General features: G+C 41.2%; 1 protein-coding gene across 1 annotated transcript in view; it reads right to left on the bottom strand.

The window, feature by feature from the left end:
* Positions 1 to 18,088, bottom strand: part of STX17 (syntaxin 17) — a gene marked incomplete at both ends in the record, with an annotated part of 29,864 nt that overhangs the window by 348 nt on the left and 11,428 nt on the right. Inside the window, 5 exon segments of the mRNA XM_084279875.1 lie at positions 662 to 748; positions 2,754 to 2,804; positions 2,888 to 3,006; positions 8,603 to 8,822; positions 13,926 to 13,991. Coding sequence (XP_084136001.1) covers positions 662 to 748; positions 2,754 to 2,804; positions 2,888 to 3,006; positions 8,603 to 8,822; positions 13,926 to 13,991 — 543 coding nt within the window.

Raw genomic sequence — 18,088 nt, 5'->3', positions numbered from 1 at the left:
ACTGGAATGCTCAGTCAGAGATAAACTTTACAAATTGGTCTTTACGAGAGGATGATCTCCCATGCCACGTGTATGACAGAGCACACCAAACACGGTTCAGAATGGAGCTGTCACACCTACCCAGCTGTGAACTGGGCCCCTTTCACATGCTGCTGCCCGCTGACATAGGCTGTCTCTCCCTCACCTCCACCATTAGATCGGGTGAGGAGCGAAGAGAACGCGCAGCCTTTCCAGCTACATGGCTCACTCGAGGGCTGTGGCTTACAGGCAGCTACTGCTGACATCGACAGGGACCAGCACTGAAATTGCAGCTTACCAGCAGCCTGTTGTTTAATGTTTATTTCATTCCTGTGAGCCAATCAAATGCTCCTGTCTTTGTGGGTAAACCAGCGTAGCGCTCCCCACAAATGGCCCCCTCCTCCCCCAAAAAACAGCCCCCGACCCCCCTCCCCCAAACTGTATTTCCTAGTAGCCTGGATGTGACAGAAAATTACAAGAGAGATTGATTTTTGTTTTTCCCCTGCTACCTGTGGGTCATTTCTTCCTTATTTCCTTAATTGCTGGCTCCCTCAGCATTAAAGACGGCAGATCAATTGGGTTAATACAGAGGATTGCTGGGAGGCAGAGTACCATTGATTGACCAGCAGGAGCAGATCCCTACCTTCCCCAAGTTTTTGGTTCCCTCTTCAACATTCACAGCAGCACTGTTGACATGGTCTTCAATCCTGTCAATCTTCTCCTGCTGAGACTAGATGCAAAGGAATTATGAGTGAGGCAGCCCGCTGGGAAGCAGCGGTGAGCCAATACACACCATTTTAATGCCTGTAATCAGGGCCCCACAGCCACTTTCATCTGCTGCACACTGCAGCCCTGCAGCCCCAATGGTGGTTTGTTAATAGCATCTGATAAACTCTGCCAAAGATACAAACTTCCTTAACTATTCCCCACCTTAACTATTTAGTAATAATACGGTGTGGGCATTACACAAGGTGTTGCTGCAGTTGGAGAAAACATCCCAGAACTCAGGGTTTCCAAATGGTTTCTGTGAAGAGACGAACTCGCATTCCCAAGGGAAAACCCACCCAAACCAGCCTTTCTGTCTCCTGCTGAGGTTCATGCTCAAATAAAATTTCTATAAAGAGTGTTTATCTATCAGTCCCAGCTCCAACACAGGAAGCTGCACCACGGAATCTAAATGGAAGAGTTCCATTATGACATTATAAAGCCTTACAGAGTAGTGACAGTACTGAAAATATACTCGCTGTTGCTCTATATTCTACTGCTGGATTTTACCAAAACGTTCCCTCCCTTCTCCAGATGCAGTCACATTCCCCTGCAGTCTCTCCAAGAGAACGCTAGAGAGAAGATAAAGGGGTTTGTTTGTTCCTATTTTAATCTCAGCGATATCCAGGCTGGTTTATGTTACAAAATAATGAGATGGCTGATGCTTGGCTTAAAAGAAAAGGCTTTCTGAACTCCCTTCCCTCTTTCTACTTCAGAAAACGTGGAATCCACCAGCCAGGATCTGATACACACGCTTATGAAATACCTGCCGTTGTATCTAATGACGGGGACGTGTAAAATCCAGAGAGTCCTGGGGACAGGAGCTCCCCTTTTTAACTACAGCTGTTCACATTTAGGCTACTGAAGAAAAAAGCAGTCCCTTTCCAGCCCAATGTGTCTGAGGAGGGCGGGTTGTATATGTGAAGCAGCACATACTCAGCTGGTTTCTCTCTCTCCCAACTAACCCAACAGAAAGGAGGTTAAGGAACTCTCCCAGGGGGTGAGAGCTGTCAGCTTAAAATCCCCGTGGCACAGGAAGCCCTAAACATTGGAACTGAGTGTGGATGATGAAGGTTCACAACCTTTTGGCAGCTACATGTGAGAGTAGAGGAAGGGCACAACAAAGGGGAGAGAAATGCCAGATTTTTCTAGTTCTCCTTACAGAGTGAGACTCAGCACCCACCCTGTCTTCACCATAAAATTAGAAACTGTAAAAGCAAATGGGGCCTGGGTAGAAATCTGTAGTCAGCACTACAGCTTCTGCTAAGGTTCAGCTTGTGGCCAGGGTCACTGGCTAGAACATGAGTAGCTGTTCTGGTGGCAAGAACTTAGGAGCAATTACCAGCACTGGTGCCGAAACAGAGGTCTACTTGCCGCCTCAAAAATCACCTCGGCAGAGCCTGAATCTGCAGGAGAGCCACAAAGGTACTCCTGCACTGAGTCACTGCGGGTGAGTAGGGAAGGGAGCGCTGTCAGCTCAGCAGGACAGCTGAGTAGTTCAACTGGGGCTTCTGCACATTCCTTTTGCACTTGGAAAGCAAAAGAAAACCTTCCACCTCCCTGCTAGACCATTTGGTGTAAACATTATACGCATCGCCTGTGACTTTGGAAAGTATCTGCTGTACACTATAAACTACAAACTACTGTAAACTGTAGGTGCATTTACCATGGGTCCCAGGCAGCAAAGACTGCACCTCCCTGCAGGCACCCCAGCTGCCTGTGGGGAAACTTCTCTGCCTCTACTGGCATTTTCCTGAACTTCCTAGGATTCTGTGGTCTTGAATACTGGACTGAATAAAGTCAATTAACGTTATTCTCTTACTGTGTCACTTCGATCCAGTGACATCAGCTCAGTCCGAGTTCAGATTAGGAGCAGCAGCACCGCTCATCTTCCCTTCCCCAACCAGGAGTGGCCCCCCAGCTTTTGCACAACGCCTCCACCCTGGGCAGAACGCAGGTGTGGTACTTACATTGACCAAGACGCAAAAATCAGTCACCAGCTGGCTCAGCTGAATCAAGTCCTACAAATAAAACCCAAATGTTACTTTGTAATAGCTGCTAAAAACAGGAGCGCTGACACGGCAGTAAGGGAGGTTCAACACACCTCTTCTAAGGTTTCCCAGGACTCGGCTGCGTTCTCTTCCTGAGGTATTTCAGGAAGGCGGGAGCAGATCTGGATTAAACTCTGGGAGCCATCCTTCACTTCCGTGCTAGGTAAAGTCTCTGAAGGACAAACACAGTGTTTAGAAATTAACACACTGGATCAGAGCACAGGTGATGTGTCAAGTTTCTCCCTCCTGATGTGACACAAGGATGAATTGATTTTTAACCCAAGTCAAGCCAAATGTCTGGCCTGAAAATGATCATGTAGGGAAAAGTCTTACAGCACTAGAGAGTTTCTTAAAAGGAAGCTGCTGTTGTTGCTGGAGAAATGGATTCATTTCTATCAGCACCCTTTCACAAACAGTTCTGAGAATGATGCTACATGACTTTACACTCCTGAATTTGAGGTCAGCTACTTAATTTTGTATCAACTGAGCTAAGAAAACTGAGCTTGGGACAAAAACCTTTCATTTACATAATGCCACATAAAAACTCTGCAGTCCCAAACCTGAACGGACAGTGACTCACTCTGTGGTTACACCACATGGTTACTGCACTCCTGGTTTGACTTTCAGCACTCTGGGCCCAAGAGAAGCTGGAGGAGAGCAGCTTTAGAAGTAAAAGCAGTGGCAAACCAAGCAGCGAACGTGCTGCCCGGTGTTCGCTCCTGGATGGTGGGGCAGCGGTACTGGGAGGGTGACACGCACCTGAAGCTCAGCAGTGTGAGTTACTCCCAAGGGTCTTTCCTTTCTCAATCGCTGGACAAAGTGTGCTGGGAGAAACAGGGAGTGAGCTAGGAGGCATGGGGGAGAGCAGATCGAACGGACAGACAGACAGACACATACATACCTCCTCCAGTCTGAGAGCCCAGTCTTGAGCCACTCCGGTGCAATGGCCATGTGCGTAATTACAGATGTGCAATTAAGTGATAATAAAGAATAATAACGAACAAGTTTGGCTTGTCATAGCAAGGATTAAGGAGCTGCTTGAGCAGGTGAAAGGCAGACTGGAGAACGTATGTACTGTAAGCACCGTGCAAAGATCACAGTAATTTAGAGAGCTTTGGTTCCTGAAGGAAGAAACAGCTACTTTAGTTGGACACCAATGGTTCCTTCCTGGGGAGGGCAGCATAAAGAGGACACTTGATGTGGGGAAGACTGGTGAGATATGTCTAACAATAATGAAGTGTAAATACTGTGTTAAAATCTTTGCAAACAACAAATGTGCCAAGGTACTACAATAATGTTATATAACTGTTACTGCAACAGGTATGAACAGCTGAAAATAAATAAAAATAATCATATTTACTAGAAAGCCAGTAATGGTGTATGCTTATTCATCGAATTAAGATAAAATAAAAAATTACATACTTTCATAAGATTTATCCATTTTTCAATGTTTTTATCTCAAAATACATTAAGGCCCCATTTTCCTACTCTCCGATCAATAGAAGTCCAACATCAATGAAGCCAATATCCAGCCGTAATTGCTAAGTAAGCAGAGTAGGAGAGTTACTACGATGGAGTAGGCCATTTGGGGTGTTATTCTGGGCTTGCTTTTCTTTCTAATTATTTCCACCCCTTTTCCTTTCAGGGCCCAGGCGTGGAAGGCGCTTCGCCTTCTACAGTCATCACCAGTTCTTCTAGAACCTATTTTTGATCTGTAGCATCAGATTAATTAATCTTATACACACAGTTCTGAGATACTCCTTTTTTCCCTTCTGAGTACAGTTAATCACATATCCAAATGTGTCCATTTTTCTACTCCTAACAAATTACGTTCCCTACTCTGGTCTGTCCTTAGCAATCTATGCTGAAGCAAAGCACACCCTTCAACACACATGAGTGATGCCGACACTTTGCATCACACACATTCCAATTATAAGCAGGTTTACACACTGTTTTCATTTTTTTAATAACTAAAAATTAGTGGGGGAAAATATCCTCAAGAAAATTCCTTCACTGACTTCGGAAAACTAAAGAATAAGAAGGGTGACAGAACACTGCTCAAAGTATGAGTGAGAAATTTACATTCTCTGGTTTGCCTTTTATCGAGTTTAACGGATTTCAATAGAAGGGAGAATAGAAGTGGCTCCACCAGTTGGCTGCCAGCATCTCCACAGACAGGCAGGAATACAAACCACCTCTGCAGATTTCACAATGGGGCTTCGCACCTCATTACACTCCAGATAAAAATCTAATGCTCTGGGAGGTTCAGTATGTGGCTTAAAAGAGTTTAGTAATTTGAAGAGTGGAGTCTCACCTTTTGTTAACATTAGTTTAAAATGCAATTAAATTCCATTTCTATTGGACCTGAGCTGAGCATGGAGAAGGAGGAGGAGAGAAGGGACCACATCATTTCACTGCCATCCCTTCTAAACGGGCGATTTGAATTTGTAAACTCCTTCTTCTCTACCAGATGGGAAGCAACATGCCACAAAGAACAGGCACAGCAAAGCTCCTCTGATTGAGATCAGCAGCTGAGATTTGCTTTCAGGACCACAGCCTCCAAGCACAAAAGAAAAGGTGATATATTGCATCTGTGGTAGCAATTCAATAGAGCTGCTTTCACAGGCAAACTTGAACAAAATACCTGTTTAACTGTATTTAGTTGTCTGCCTGCCTGTACCGTTCCTCTTCTCTTTGCTGGAGAGGAGCTCTGCGGGGATGGACCTGGGGGTCCTGGCAGATGACAGACAGGTTGGCCATGAGCCAGCAGTGTGCACTGGTGGCTAAGAGAGCCAATGGGATCCTGGGGTGCATCAGGAGGAGTGTGGCCAGCAGGTCGAAGGAGGTGATCCTCCCCCTCTACTCTGCCCTGCTCAGGCCCCACCTGGAGTATCGTGTCCTGGAGTTCTGGGCTCCCTAGCATAAAAAAGACAGGGATCTCCTGGAAAGAGTCCAGAGGAGGGCTACAAAGATGATTAAGGGCCTGGAACATCTCTCCTACGAGGAAAGGCTGAGTGAGCTGGGACTGTTTTCAGCCTAGAGAAAAGAACACTAAGGGGGGACCTAATTAATGTTTATAAATATCTCAAGTGTGGGATGCAGGGGGAATCAGCCAGCCCCTTTTCAGTGGTCTGTGGGGACAGGACAAGGGGCAACGGCCTCAAACTGCGGAAGAACTTTTTCCCAGTGAGGGTGACAGAGCCCTGGAACAGGCTGCCCAGGGAGGTGGTGGAGTCTCCTTCTCTGGAGATATTCAAGACCCATCTGGATGCCTGAGTGATATGTCCTAGGGAGCTGCTTTGGCAGGGGGGTTGGACCCGATGATCTCTCAAGGTCCCTTCCAACCCCTACGATTCTTTGATTCTGTGCTTCTTCAGATGGGGGGAAACACGTCCTGTCTCCTCGAGCAGACTTGCAGGACTGTGTGGTTCCAGCAGTATTTATCTGTTCTTCTCTTCCCAACCTTTCTGAACAATTTCCTGTCTTTCTGAAGCACAGTTATGCTCGATGTCCTCGATACTTTAAAGGTATTTCAGATTTAAAAAGCAGCCCTGTTCTTTGAAATGAAATCCTAGTTCTCATTTAACACCCATGTAACTGTTAAAAAAAAAAAAAAAACAATTAAGTGAAGACAGACTTTCCAGTGAAATACCAGAACGTGTTGGGGAAAACCACAGAAAGTTACCCAAAAGAAGAGATATCTGAAGTTTCATTCTGATCTTAACAGAGAAGAGCACACAAAGAGACTGAGAGTAACTGGTGTGCATGAAGGGGATCACCAAATACCGCAGTTCTCTATCCCAAAACTCAAAGACCAAAGGCAATGAGTGAGCTCCCCCACCAAAGAGATACTAACACAGTTGGCAATCAGATTATTAGTGACTCTGGGGGTCAAGTTCCTGAAGGGCAAAAGACTGTAGAAGAGCTGGCAGACACTGATAACATAGGCCATACTGAAGATGACAGCAAGTTGTCCTGATGAAGAGGAAAATGCTTATGGATTCGTCAAGAGCTCTTTGACAACCTGGATATCAAGGATTTGACACACAACTAGGATGAGCACAGGGAATAATATAAGCATGGAAAGTTACTATCATAAAGACAAGGACACAAATAAAGTGCAACTACCCAAGGGCAAGAAAGTTTCTATGAATGCTTTTCAAGTTAAAGGAAGACAAAAGAAGTGTCAGTGCACTGCCAGGTAAAGAAAGACATCAAATGACATAGAGAAATAGTAAGTCAGTTTTTATACAAACAGGTAGCTGTGGTCAGGTATATGATGTAATGAATTTAAAGGAAAAAAGTGTACAGACCAAAAGATAAAGAGAACAGGTTGAACATATTTAGACGAACTCCATCTATTAAAGTTCTTGATGAAATTCGCTCTCGAGCATTTACGAAACAGCCTCCGAAAGTTCAAGCATATTTCTGAGCACCTGAGTAAGGAGGTCCCAGAGGACTCCAACACTGAACAGATTCAGTTCTTATCTTTCTTTGTTTTGGAGGAAAAAGAGAATGCACCAAATAGCTGGACTTGGAAGCCCATAAAGGTATTAGGACAAAGTACTGGCGACTGAACAGCATGAACTACAAGATGCTGAAGGTGTTGAAAGAGTCAAGATTCACACGTCAGAAGCCAAATCAGTCTTTTCTGTTGGCCTGGTAAGAAGATAGAAGTTTTTTATTATGAGGGTGGTGAGGCCCTGGCACAGGCTGCCCAGAGAAGCTGTGGCTGCCCCCTCCCTGGCAGCGTTCAAGGCCAGGTTGGATGGGGCTTTGGGCAACCTGGTCTAGGGGAGGGTGTTCCAAGTCTTCCAAACTACTTTTCTTTGTCTCCTGTTTGACCACTAGACTCACTACCTTGTTAATCACACTTGAAAGAGTTCTTGCAGTTCTCTATGCAGCAAATCACATTTGATGGCAGGCTCTTCTGCAATGCCACTGACTGAGAACACTCTTTCAGTTTTAAAGATACATGAAATTTCCAAACGATTTTCAAAATACCACTACTCCAGCAATCAAACTAATTATCTGGGAGTATTTAATCCTGATGTATCCAACTTTCTCACAGATCATTAGCAGAGAATACTAGCCAGTAGCAGGACATAATAAGGGCTTCACCCGAGGACAGAATGGTGGAAGCAGCCATGAAAGACATTTTGTAGAGAAAGGAGGAGAAAACAGCAAATATGTCTGACTTGTAGCATGTTATAATGTATTTTCAAATCTTTTATTTAAATGGCTTTTTACTGTTTTCTGCCTTCTTGTCAGTTACTGAGATAAAATGCTACAGGAAAAGAGTGTCTCTTTTCTATAGAGACCTGCTCCTGTTCTCCAGGTATTTCAGCAGTGGCCTATTATACTGTCTGTCACATAAAAAATGTTTTCTCCTTGATGTTGCAAGCACTAATTCAATGAAAACGGCCTAAATGATTACTTACACACCATCATGTGACTTGCAAGGGCGGGGAAACAGGACTGTAAACATTCTTCTTTGTATGAACAGTCTTCTATTTCAAGACCCAAGGCTATGGGATCTTTTTCACAAAAGGCCACAGCTATCTCATTTCTTAGGATGCTTTAGAGCATTCTCCACTTAGAAATATTTAGCCTCAGACCATGAGAAAAGTGTAGAGGAGGAAAAGAAAAGCTACTTCTTGATTAACAGTTATTCTTTGACTGAAATATCCCTTGCCACTCTGGTCAGAAAGCGCAGCCTGGATACAGCAATACAAATTACCAGAGACACGGAAATTAAGTTCTACTACCTCCTCCTAGAGTTGCAGATCTGGTTAAAGAGGCATCCTCTGGTCCTTCGAGCTGCTTTTTCAGTTCTTCTGCAGATTCAGAGTGGAGCTGCAGGAAGTCCCTCACGGCACGCGAGGCCTCCTCTTTGACTGGATTTACCATTCTCTGGAGAAGCGGGATGTCCTCCTTCCGGACTTGCAGGCAGAGCTTCTCCATCTCTCTCATGTTGGATCGGAGTTGCTGTAACAGTTTTAAGAGGTATTTTTATTACATAAAAGCACAGGACACCTTTTGGGTTTGAGAAGCAACTATCATGTTCATCATCCATTCTTAAGTTTTAAGAAACCATGGCCAAAAAAACCCTCAAAAGCCCCAACTTTCAAGCAATCCCTATGTTTCAGGTCACCTCTCCACTACATCCATGTTCATCTCCAGACTGCGCTGTCTGACCACAGCTGGTTCACCTGTGAAAAAAGCCTCCAGTAACACAGTGACTTCTCCCCTTGACCCCATCCTGAGACTCCTGCACTCTGCCACTTTTGTGACCCAGTGCTATTTCCTGGCCCTTTTTGTACTGCTCCAGCAGAAGAGTCCCCCTATAAAAAGTACAGTGCTCTGCAGTGAAGGGGCTGGCCCTCACTTAAGGCTGCTCAACCTACAGATGATCCCTACTGAGTGAAAGACCCATCTACTCTTCCTAAGGTGGCTGACAGTGATGTGAGAGGGATGAGTGAGTCAGTGATGTAGACACCTGAACCAGAGCTCAAAGCTGCCCACAGCTGGAAGGCATCAGTACCTGTGAGTGCTTCTCACTCAGCGCTGCCGCTACATCATAACCAGCTCGCGAGGTCTGTCACACTTTAAATACCTGCTTGTGCCTTTGAGCTCACTCAGTTCCCTCTCTCAAACAAAAATACATGGCAGCAGCAGCTCCCATCCCAGTGGTGCCTGATGGGTGCAGTGAGGTGTCACCAGGACATACTCCTGAGTCCTTCTGGAAGGGGCCTGCTTTCTGTAATAGAAACGAAGCTGTCTGCCCCGGGAGAGTAAGAACCAGAGATCAAGGAAGAGGTGGCACCTCTTCTCTTCTCTGGGGAGCTTACATCCATACTATCAGCCTACCACAGAAGGAGAGAGAAGTATTTTTGAAGCCACCTCATCAATATTTTGATTTTCTTGCCGTCTGTTTTAACCTTTATCCACTTCTCCAAGCAAAGAAGGCAGCGTGTTTTATTTTGGGTTTCAGTTCAAGTATTTACCTAATTAAGTCACTATGTAATTACTGAAGTTATTTTGGTGTCTGTCATCAACTCAGGCCTTTGCCAAAATATTTACATAGGTTGCAACAAGTTCAAATGATACCCAAATAAAATAAATGACTGCTTCTCAGAATTAGCCTTTTTTAAAATAACAAGCTACTTATACTAATGATAAGCAACTCATTACAGCACTTCTGGACACAACCATTCACAAGCCCCAGCTATCTGAAAGCTGTTGCTTCATTTTATAAAGACAACTTCAGGGACAGAGCAGGACTAGGGGTTTTTTTTTAACAAAAAAAAAGGAAAAAAAATATTTCTTTTTTCAGAAGGAGGAAGAACATATTTGCTTGATGGGAATATCAAGTACAGTAAAACACAGAAATATTTAATTATAAAAGAAATATCTGTCCTCGGGCATTTGATGAATGTCCTTTTTAATTTTTCTGAAGATATAAACTGTTCATTAAGAAGAGTCTTTGCACAGGCATCTCCTGTGAAATAAAATTCTGTCTACAGCAAAAATAAAGGGTATTTTTTAATGCTTAGGCTTTTAAAATCCAGAAGATGTATGTAATTTTTCTTTTTTCTACAAATGAAAGAAGAAATTTATAGTTCAAATTATACCACTCATTGTTTTAGGACTTGGTGTTTATCTAATTATAATAAAATAATGCTGTAATAAAAATAATAGTGATTGCATTACATTATAAGGTGATATAATAGATTATGTTGTTGATTGCACTATTTACCAGTTGTTTTGAATATTCTCACAGCAGAACAGGAGAATGGATTAACACCAGTGAGTGGTTAGAAAGAGGAAGGTTTCCTTCACATAGGGGAAGTGTCTTGGAAAGGCAACATCACTTACCTGGAAAAGCAGGAGCTAGATGGGATGTATGTTATTTATATACAATAGTTGAATTACTTTTTTAACATGTATGAAAAAAGTAGAAACATAATTAAGAGGAAAATTAATTCAACAACATTCAAAGGAAATAACACCTCATGAGCCACATTAGGCAACCAAAGAAAGAACAAACTATTGATTCAAACAACATCATTTGTCAAATTACTGTGAGCATATTTTATTGCATGCTTACAATGAGAGCACTACTGGCCAATTGGGCTGCATTATTTAAGGCTAACCCCAGGTAAAAACACTGATTCACAATTGAAAAAGGGAGATATAAAAAAATAACTTTGTAAGATAGCTGAATTAGAAACATGGTACCAAATAATTTTCCTCACAGGTATCTCATCTCGGTCTAGATGAGAATATGGCCAGAGACTTCAAGAGTGAGCTGATGTTACATGACCCTTCACTGTTACCATAAACAACCTTCTGCAGCAATGAAGACACTCATCTACGCTGCTTATCACACTCTCCCCAGTGTATTTGCACGGTGTTTCAGAATGATACTTAATTTGAAGATTAGGTAATTTTAAAGATGGTACAGAAGGCATGAGCCAACACAATTAAGCCTTGAAGATTTCTGCAAGAGAGAGCTCAATGAAAACCATCTTTTACTTGCAAACTTTTTTCAGTCAAATTGGAAATCATGGAAGCGGAAGGGAAAAAGAAAAAAAATGACATTTTTCAAGTAGCTTTCCACAGAATCACAAGGTTGGAGAAGACCTTTATGATCATCAAGTCCAACCGTTCCTGTCCTGTGCTAAACCATAACCCATTTCTGGGTTAGAACAACACCGCAAAGAGCCTATGTCTGCTTCAGCGTGTTTTCCAGAGTAGGATCTCCCTCTGAAGGCTGAAGACAGACTAAGGCTGGATCATTTATTCACAGCATTTTTCCTTTATTTTGTTGTTCAATGTGTTACATCCTCTCTACTAACTACAGCATTTTTCTGCCTCTGATCATGAATACGATGAAGGCAATCCTTAGGTGTTAAAACAAATACTGCCACTGCACTGAGAGTGACTTAAACCTTGAAACAGTTAATGAATTGTATGGTGCAGTCAGCATGGATGTGGGCAAAACTGCACATTTATGGAGGCCCTAACAATTTGAGAAGCCCAGGGACTGGGCCTAAAAAGGACGACCTTTAAGAACACATCCATGAAAACTAAGACATGGTGTATTTTCCTCACTATTTTTGGAAGGGTGTCACTATGCCCTGAACAAAGGCTTCCACAGTTTCTCTCTTCACTTTCCATTTTAGAAGCTTTTAACATGACACCCAGTCAGCAGAAGGAAGGGATATACATTTATGCTCATCTATACTTCTATTATAATTTTGACCATCGCCAAAAGTACAACAGAAGTAATTATTCTGGGTAAACTGAAAATTCAGAAAAATGGCTAATTATGTGCACATGGATTAAATGTAGAGTGGCTGTGCATATATTTGTCTAAAACCTGTGGCGGATGCCTTGGGTCAATATTGACTTAGGGATTCCTAATGTATTTTTACAACATCTAATTTTGAGAGCAAAGTGTGTGCTGCAGAGAACATTTGGTATCACAATAATTAATCTGATTTCTTCGCAAACAAACAGATCACAAGTCCATTGGTAAACATTTAAACAGCTTACAGCAAACACATTCTACATGTCATATAATTTATTATCAAGTACTCCAGACTCCTAACTATTTAATTAAAACAAAGAGCTACTCTACTCTTCTTGCATGAACCCAGATACTTATTCTGTTCTCTGGGTATCAGAATGTATAAGTTGCATCTGGATCTGAAAGCAGTAAGCTTTAAATAAAATATAAGAAATTATATATTTTGCTGAAAATAAAAGTGGCAGGCTTTAGGTATGTTTCTAAAGACAATTATTACTAAAGCACTAACTGTATTAAAAACCATCATCTTCAACATGAGTAGTTTTTCTCTAATTATTAACAGATTTTGTCTTGCTAAACAAGCGATACTGATGATAAAGCATTCCAAGGGAACCCTTCCTACCCCTCAGATATGAAAACAGATTAGAGCACAGACATAAGCAAACACATGCTTACTACACCACACCTGTTAGAATGCCACTGCTTTAACAGGACTTTCACTGTACGAAGACTCTTTCAATACTAAGAAAACTCTTACTTCATATTCAAATTTCAAAAATGCTTGGTGAAAAATCAAGATAAACATTCAAACCACCAAATAATAGAAAAATCAAATTGATTTCATATATAATTTCTTATAATCTAAGATCTTAAAATGGCTAACACCTTCAGTTCCTCAAAAAATACATGAAACTCCAGCTCTGCCTACTGCCTGATACTGTTGTTCAATCAGGAGTAAGTTCTGAGTTGTTTTCATTTTCAGCCCAGTCTAATTTCCCAGAGACGTCTTTAAGACACTGCAAGGAACACAGGAAGTTCCAGTATTAGAATTACAAAATACAGCAGTTTGGGACTGTGCTACTGCTGCTGGCAAAGCACACTCATCTTGATGCAACTTGGGTCACAACTTATTTGTTCTAGTAACAAAGCCATGCTCCTTCTCTGAACACCACCTATGAAACCCAACAGAAGAAGCCTTTTCTGCTGGCAAAAAATACGTCTGTCCCCCCAGTTTTGGTAGTACTGTGTCACTATTAGCTGGCACATCTGTGTCAGCAAACTTTGTGGTCTGCACTGACGGTGTCCTTGGGCTGTGTGAGTCTCCCCTGTGTGGAGGCTGATGCTGAGCATTAAGCCACTGCAGCATTTTCATCAACACATTTTCTTTGGAAACAGAGGGGAAATTCCCGGTGTGCTGAGTTAGGGGTGACTACGCACGAAGTCAATGAGATGATGCCATGCTGACACCTATGTCTGGTGTTTCCTCTGTTGGTGACGTTATGCATCTCACAATGCTTTAAAATTAACAGTATCACTTACTGCAATTCCTGTCTGCAAAAGACCAGAGTCTCCCAGCTTCTGTTTGTTACAGAATCCTGAAACATTTCAGTTGTTTGCCTCATGGGACACAATTAGGAAATCCCTACCTTTTAAACAAAGCAAAGCAATGCCAGGTACTTGTCAAACACACATCTCTGAATAGCCATCCCTGAGGTAACTAGTACTATGTATATAATTTAATTGCATTAATATCACAGTCATTTGAATATCCTTACCTGAACTGTCCGTCCTGCGTTAATGTGCTCATCGTGCAATCTGTCCCAGAGCCTGCATCTCTGATACTAAAATAAAGGGAAATAATAATTGCTCCATATGTAACTCCATATAATTACTGTTTTTACCAACTGGCTATACAGAAGAAAAAAAAACCAAGAAAAGAAGAATCTTCAGTAGGTCATCACCTTAATTTCCCAAAATTGACAGCAAAGAAGATGAGTCATTGGCATTTCCACTGCAAAATTAACAGGTAAATGTCAATATATTTTGTGAATAATTCTGCACAATGTATTTTACAGAACTGCAGATAACAATTTCAGTTTCAGCAACAGTTTTTATCAACAATCAAGGAATTGTAACATCCTGGTACTGCTGTGTCACAAACCACTTGGTGGTCAATAAAACAAAGGGCAGGAGGAGGAAAATGGAATGGCACAGGGATACGCAGTACTGGCCATACAGGACAACAATGTACCTGGTATTATTTACAGAGAGCGTTGCATTCATTGCACCCCTGTCCACATTTATATTTACCATTTCTACACAGTTACAAATATGGTTATGAGAACTATCAGAGCAAAATTAGCACCTGCACAAGGCTTCACTAACTTCAGTGGGAAACTATCCATACGGCACTTTCTAGGGAAACTACTCCAGTAGCAGAGAACAGGTTTTGCAAAACCACTACATATTATCACACAGAAACTTTTTCATTGTTAAAATAAATCAATTCTTGCTACTGGCAGTTGACATAAATAATACAGAGGCATTATCACAAAAAAGAGCAGTAAAATAATATAGAGAAATAGAAGCTGTGATTATTGGAACAGGTGCTGAAACCATCAAAGAAGGTATTTAAACTGCCAGGCAACATTAAAAAATTATTTTAAATTGTTTAAATACAAAAAAAAAATACTTAACATTATTTCTGATGTATCTTGGCATGCTTTGGTACCGATAAAAACTATATCCACAGTCTAGATGTTTCATTATTTTCTTAATCTTAGAAATTAGAGCAATAAGGGTCAGAAATTACTCCGTTTCCACGAATATAACAAGAAATCAGAATTTACTTCTTACTTTCAGAGAAAAAAGTTCTTTTGTGTTGGGATTTTGTAGTGCTATGGAAGAGAAATGGTTTCCTTTTCAACTGCCAGATTCAAGTGTTGTTTTTTTTTTTTCCAGGAAACTAGCAATTTCTGCATAAATTATGCCACTAAAGTCATTGCCACTGCTCAAATCATTGCAGGGTGGCTCTCCCACCTGGACAGGCTGGAAGAGTGGGCTAACAAGAACCTTATAAGGTTCAACAAGGACAAGTATAAGGTCTTGCACCAGGGAACACATAATCCAAGGGTACAGACTGAGATCCATCTGGGTGGAGAGCAGCTCTGGGGAAAGGGATCTGAGGGTCCTGGTGAACAACAAGCCCAATATAGGTGAACAGTCTGCTGCAGTGGCCAAGAAAGCCAACAAGACACTGCGATGCATCAACATGGGGATCATCAGAAGAAATGAAGTCGTCATTATTGCACTCTATTTAGCACTTGTCAGGCCACACCTCGAATACTGTGTTCAGTTTTGGTCCAACCTGGTATTCTATGATTTAAGAGTAAATGGACAAAAACATTTATCTGTATCAACATTAAATCTTCCAACTCAGTCGCCCCTGAAAGAGTAGTGAAACAGTAACTTCTGAGGGAGGAGCAGGAGGGGTTTGAGGAAAAATTATCCGTTCTAATTCAGATGACCATGACAACTGTCCACATACTGAACAATTAAAAATATCCCGTTTTCCAGTTCAGAAGAACAAGAAGAAATCCTCAGGAAATCTTTAGTGCTGTCTACAACTTCTACTAGAAATGCTCAACACATTTTATTGCTTTATATATTTAGAAGTTTTACTACTTTGCTTTGAAATTCCTAGTATGCTAGTGACGAGCTCAAAGAATCCTATGACTTAATACACCCAAAGCACTGACATGAATGTGGCCAGAGAATCCTTCCTTGCTGACTACTCTTTGTCACTCAGCATGAAGTAGGCCACACTCCAGGGCAACGTTTGCTCTGGGTGACACAAGGATAGCAAACTTGGAAGAGAAATGGTATTGACATTGTTTTCATTAACAGAGTTCACAGAATTTTACATATATTCACAGAACTGTAAGGGCTGGAAGGCACCTCCAGAGATCATTGGGTCCAACTCCCTGCCAAAGCAGGTTCCTTAGGACAGGCCACACAGGCAGGCATCCAGACAGGTCTTGAATATCTCCAGAGAAGGAGACTCCACAACCCCTCTGGGCAGCCTGTGCCAGGGCTCTGTCACCCTCACTGTGAAAAAGTTCTTCCTCATGTTGGTGCAGAACTAGATGACCTTCAACTCAAATAGATGACCTTTCAACCCAACCCATTCTATGTTTCCATGAGTCTAAGATATTTAAACATAACTGTGCTATACCCAAATCGTTTGTATTACACAAAAATAACATTACTCCTAGAAAAAAAATCTATTTTCCACTTTGTCCCATTTTCTTTAAAGAACTCTCATTAGAAAGGCACCTTTGTGCTTATGCCTTGGATCCCTTCTATTTCTCCTTGGAAGTACCCAATGGACATGAAGCGAACTCAAAGCTTCTGATAACATGCCTGCATTAAATGTGTAGCAGGTGCTGCTCACCAGCATTTCTAAAAATTACACAATCAATGCCTTATACAAAAGTAGGCATTCTGACAAAGACTGCAGCAAGATCCATGTATCTTAACTTCTCATTTTGTGTCACGTTTATGTATCTTTCCATCACAAAAAAAAGGTCAAAAGTGTCTTGCAAACATCCTTTAAGCTCGACACAGTCATGGGAAACAAAATCAAAACCAAGAGCAATAGAGAAAAGGAGTCTGGGTCTTAGAGAACTTTTTTTACTCTTTAAGGATTGTTGCCTGTCACCAACAAAGTTAGGGCAGCATGCCAAAATCTCCACCTTCCTGTAGTACCCTGACAATTGCTTTCATCTAAGAGGAGCTAACAGAAAGTTCTAACTCTTGGATAAGCATGCATTTTATTCCCTCTTTGGAGTGAAGGGCCATCCAATTCACTGAACATGTTTTAGAAAGCAAGAACTCTTTAGGGAAAACACTGTAAGAAAATAAAAATTAAGTATAGAGTACTGATTTCTAAAGAATGTAAATTTGAAGTCTTCAATACTGTCAAATAGAAAGTTGGACTTTCAAATAGTTGAGAAGCCATGCAATGATGATGGATTTATGGTAGCCACTTCCTCTGAAAAGGTGTACTCAAGGTCAAATTTCATTATATATTGATTTTATAGTTTCTTCAAACAGTGATTTAGTAGATTAATTGTTTGGACTATCTCTGGAACCTAAGGTTTAAATCAATATTCATGAAATGAGGTTAGAGATATTGGCTTCATCATAAGTAAATAATGTTGCTGCTCTAAGCAATTTGACATAATTAGTGATTTTTGCTTAAAAGTAGCCTCTAAAACAAACAGCACCAGAGTCTACAAAATTATCCCTTTACCTCTAGGGATGTTTGGTTTACATGGCTGAAAGTTAATTTTACAAAAAGTATTTCAGAGAAAACCATTTAAGCTGCTGATGCTGACAGCTCACATAACTACTCTAACACATTTGTTATGGCTAAAATGCATGCAAAAGATGTAAAAATGTAAATGATCATGGAAACATTTCAACCAAACTACTGCTAGTGTTCTGATAAACTAAAACTATCTAAGAGTGACAGATTTCAAACTCAGATTCACCATGTTTTTATTCTCACCTTCTCATAAATCAATAAATGTTTGAATATTTATATATTCAAACAGCCAGAAAAGTAAAAAAAAAAAGAAAGAAAAGAAACTTTCAAATTTCAAAAACATTGCACTGAGTGCAGACTTTTAAAATAATCTGGCATTTAGGGCCTATTTTTATACTCAGATGTATTACTTCTCAGAAACATTCATGTCTTACGTTTTTTGTCAATACACAGAAGTTCTAAAGCCTTCAGTACAGCTGAACACCTTCTGGTACAGTTACCCATTGTTTATTCGAAGGTTTTATCCATAGTTACTTGTTTCTAACAATTCTGCTAATTACTAATTCAAATATTAAATCTGCCAGGACTTACACTTTCTAGGGATGCAGA

Source organism: Gallinula chloropus (assembly GCF_964237585.1).
Source record: "Gallinula chloropus genome assembly, chromosome: 2".
Classification (NCBI taxonomy): Eukaryota; Metazoa; Chordata; class Aves; order Gruiformes; family Rallidae; genus Gallinula; species Gallinula chloropus.
The sequence above is the reverse complement of the archived record's forward strand: the minus strand, read 5'-3'. Positions and strand labels throughout refer to the sequence as shown.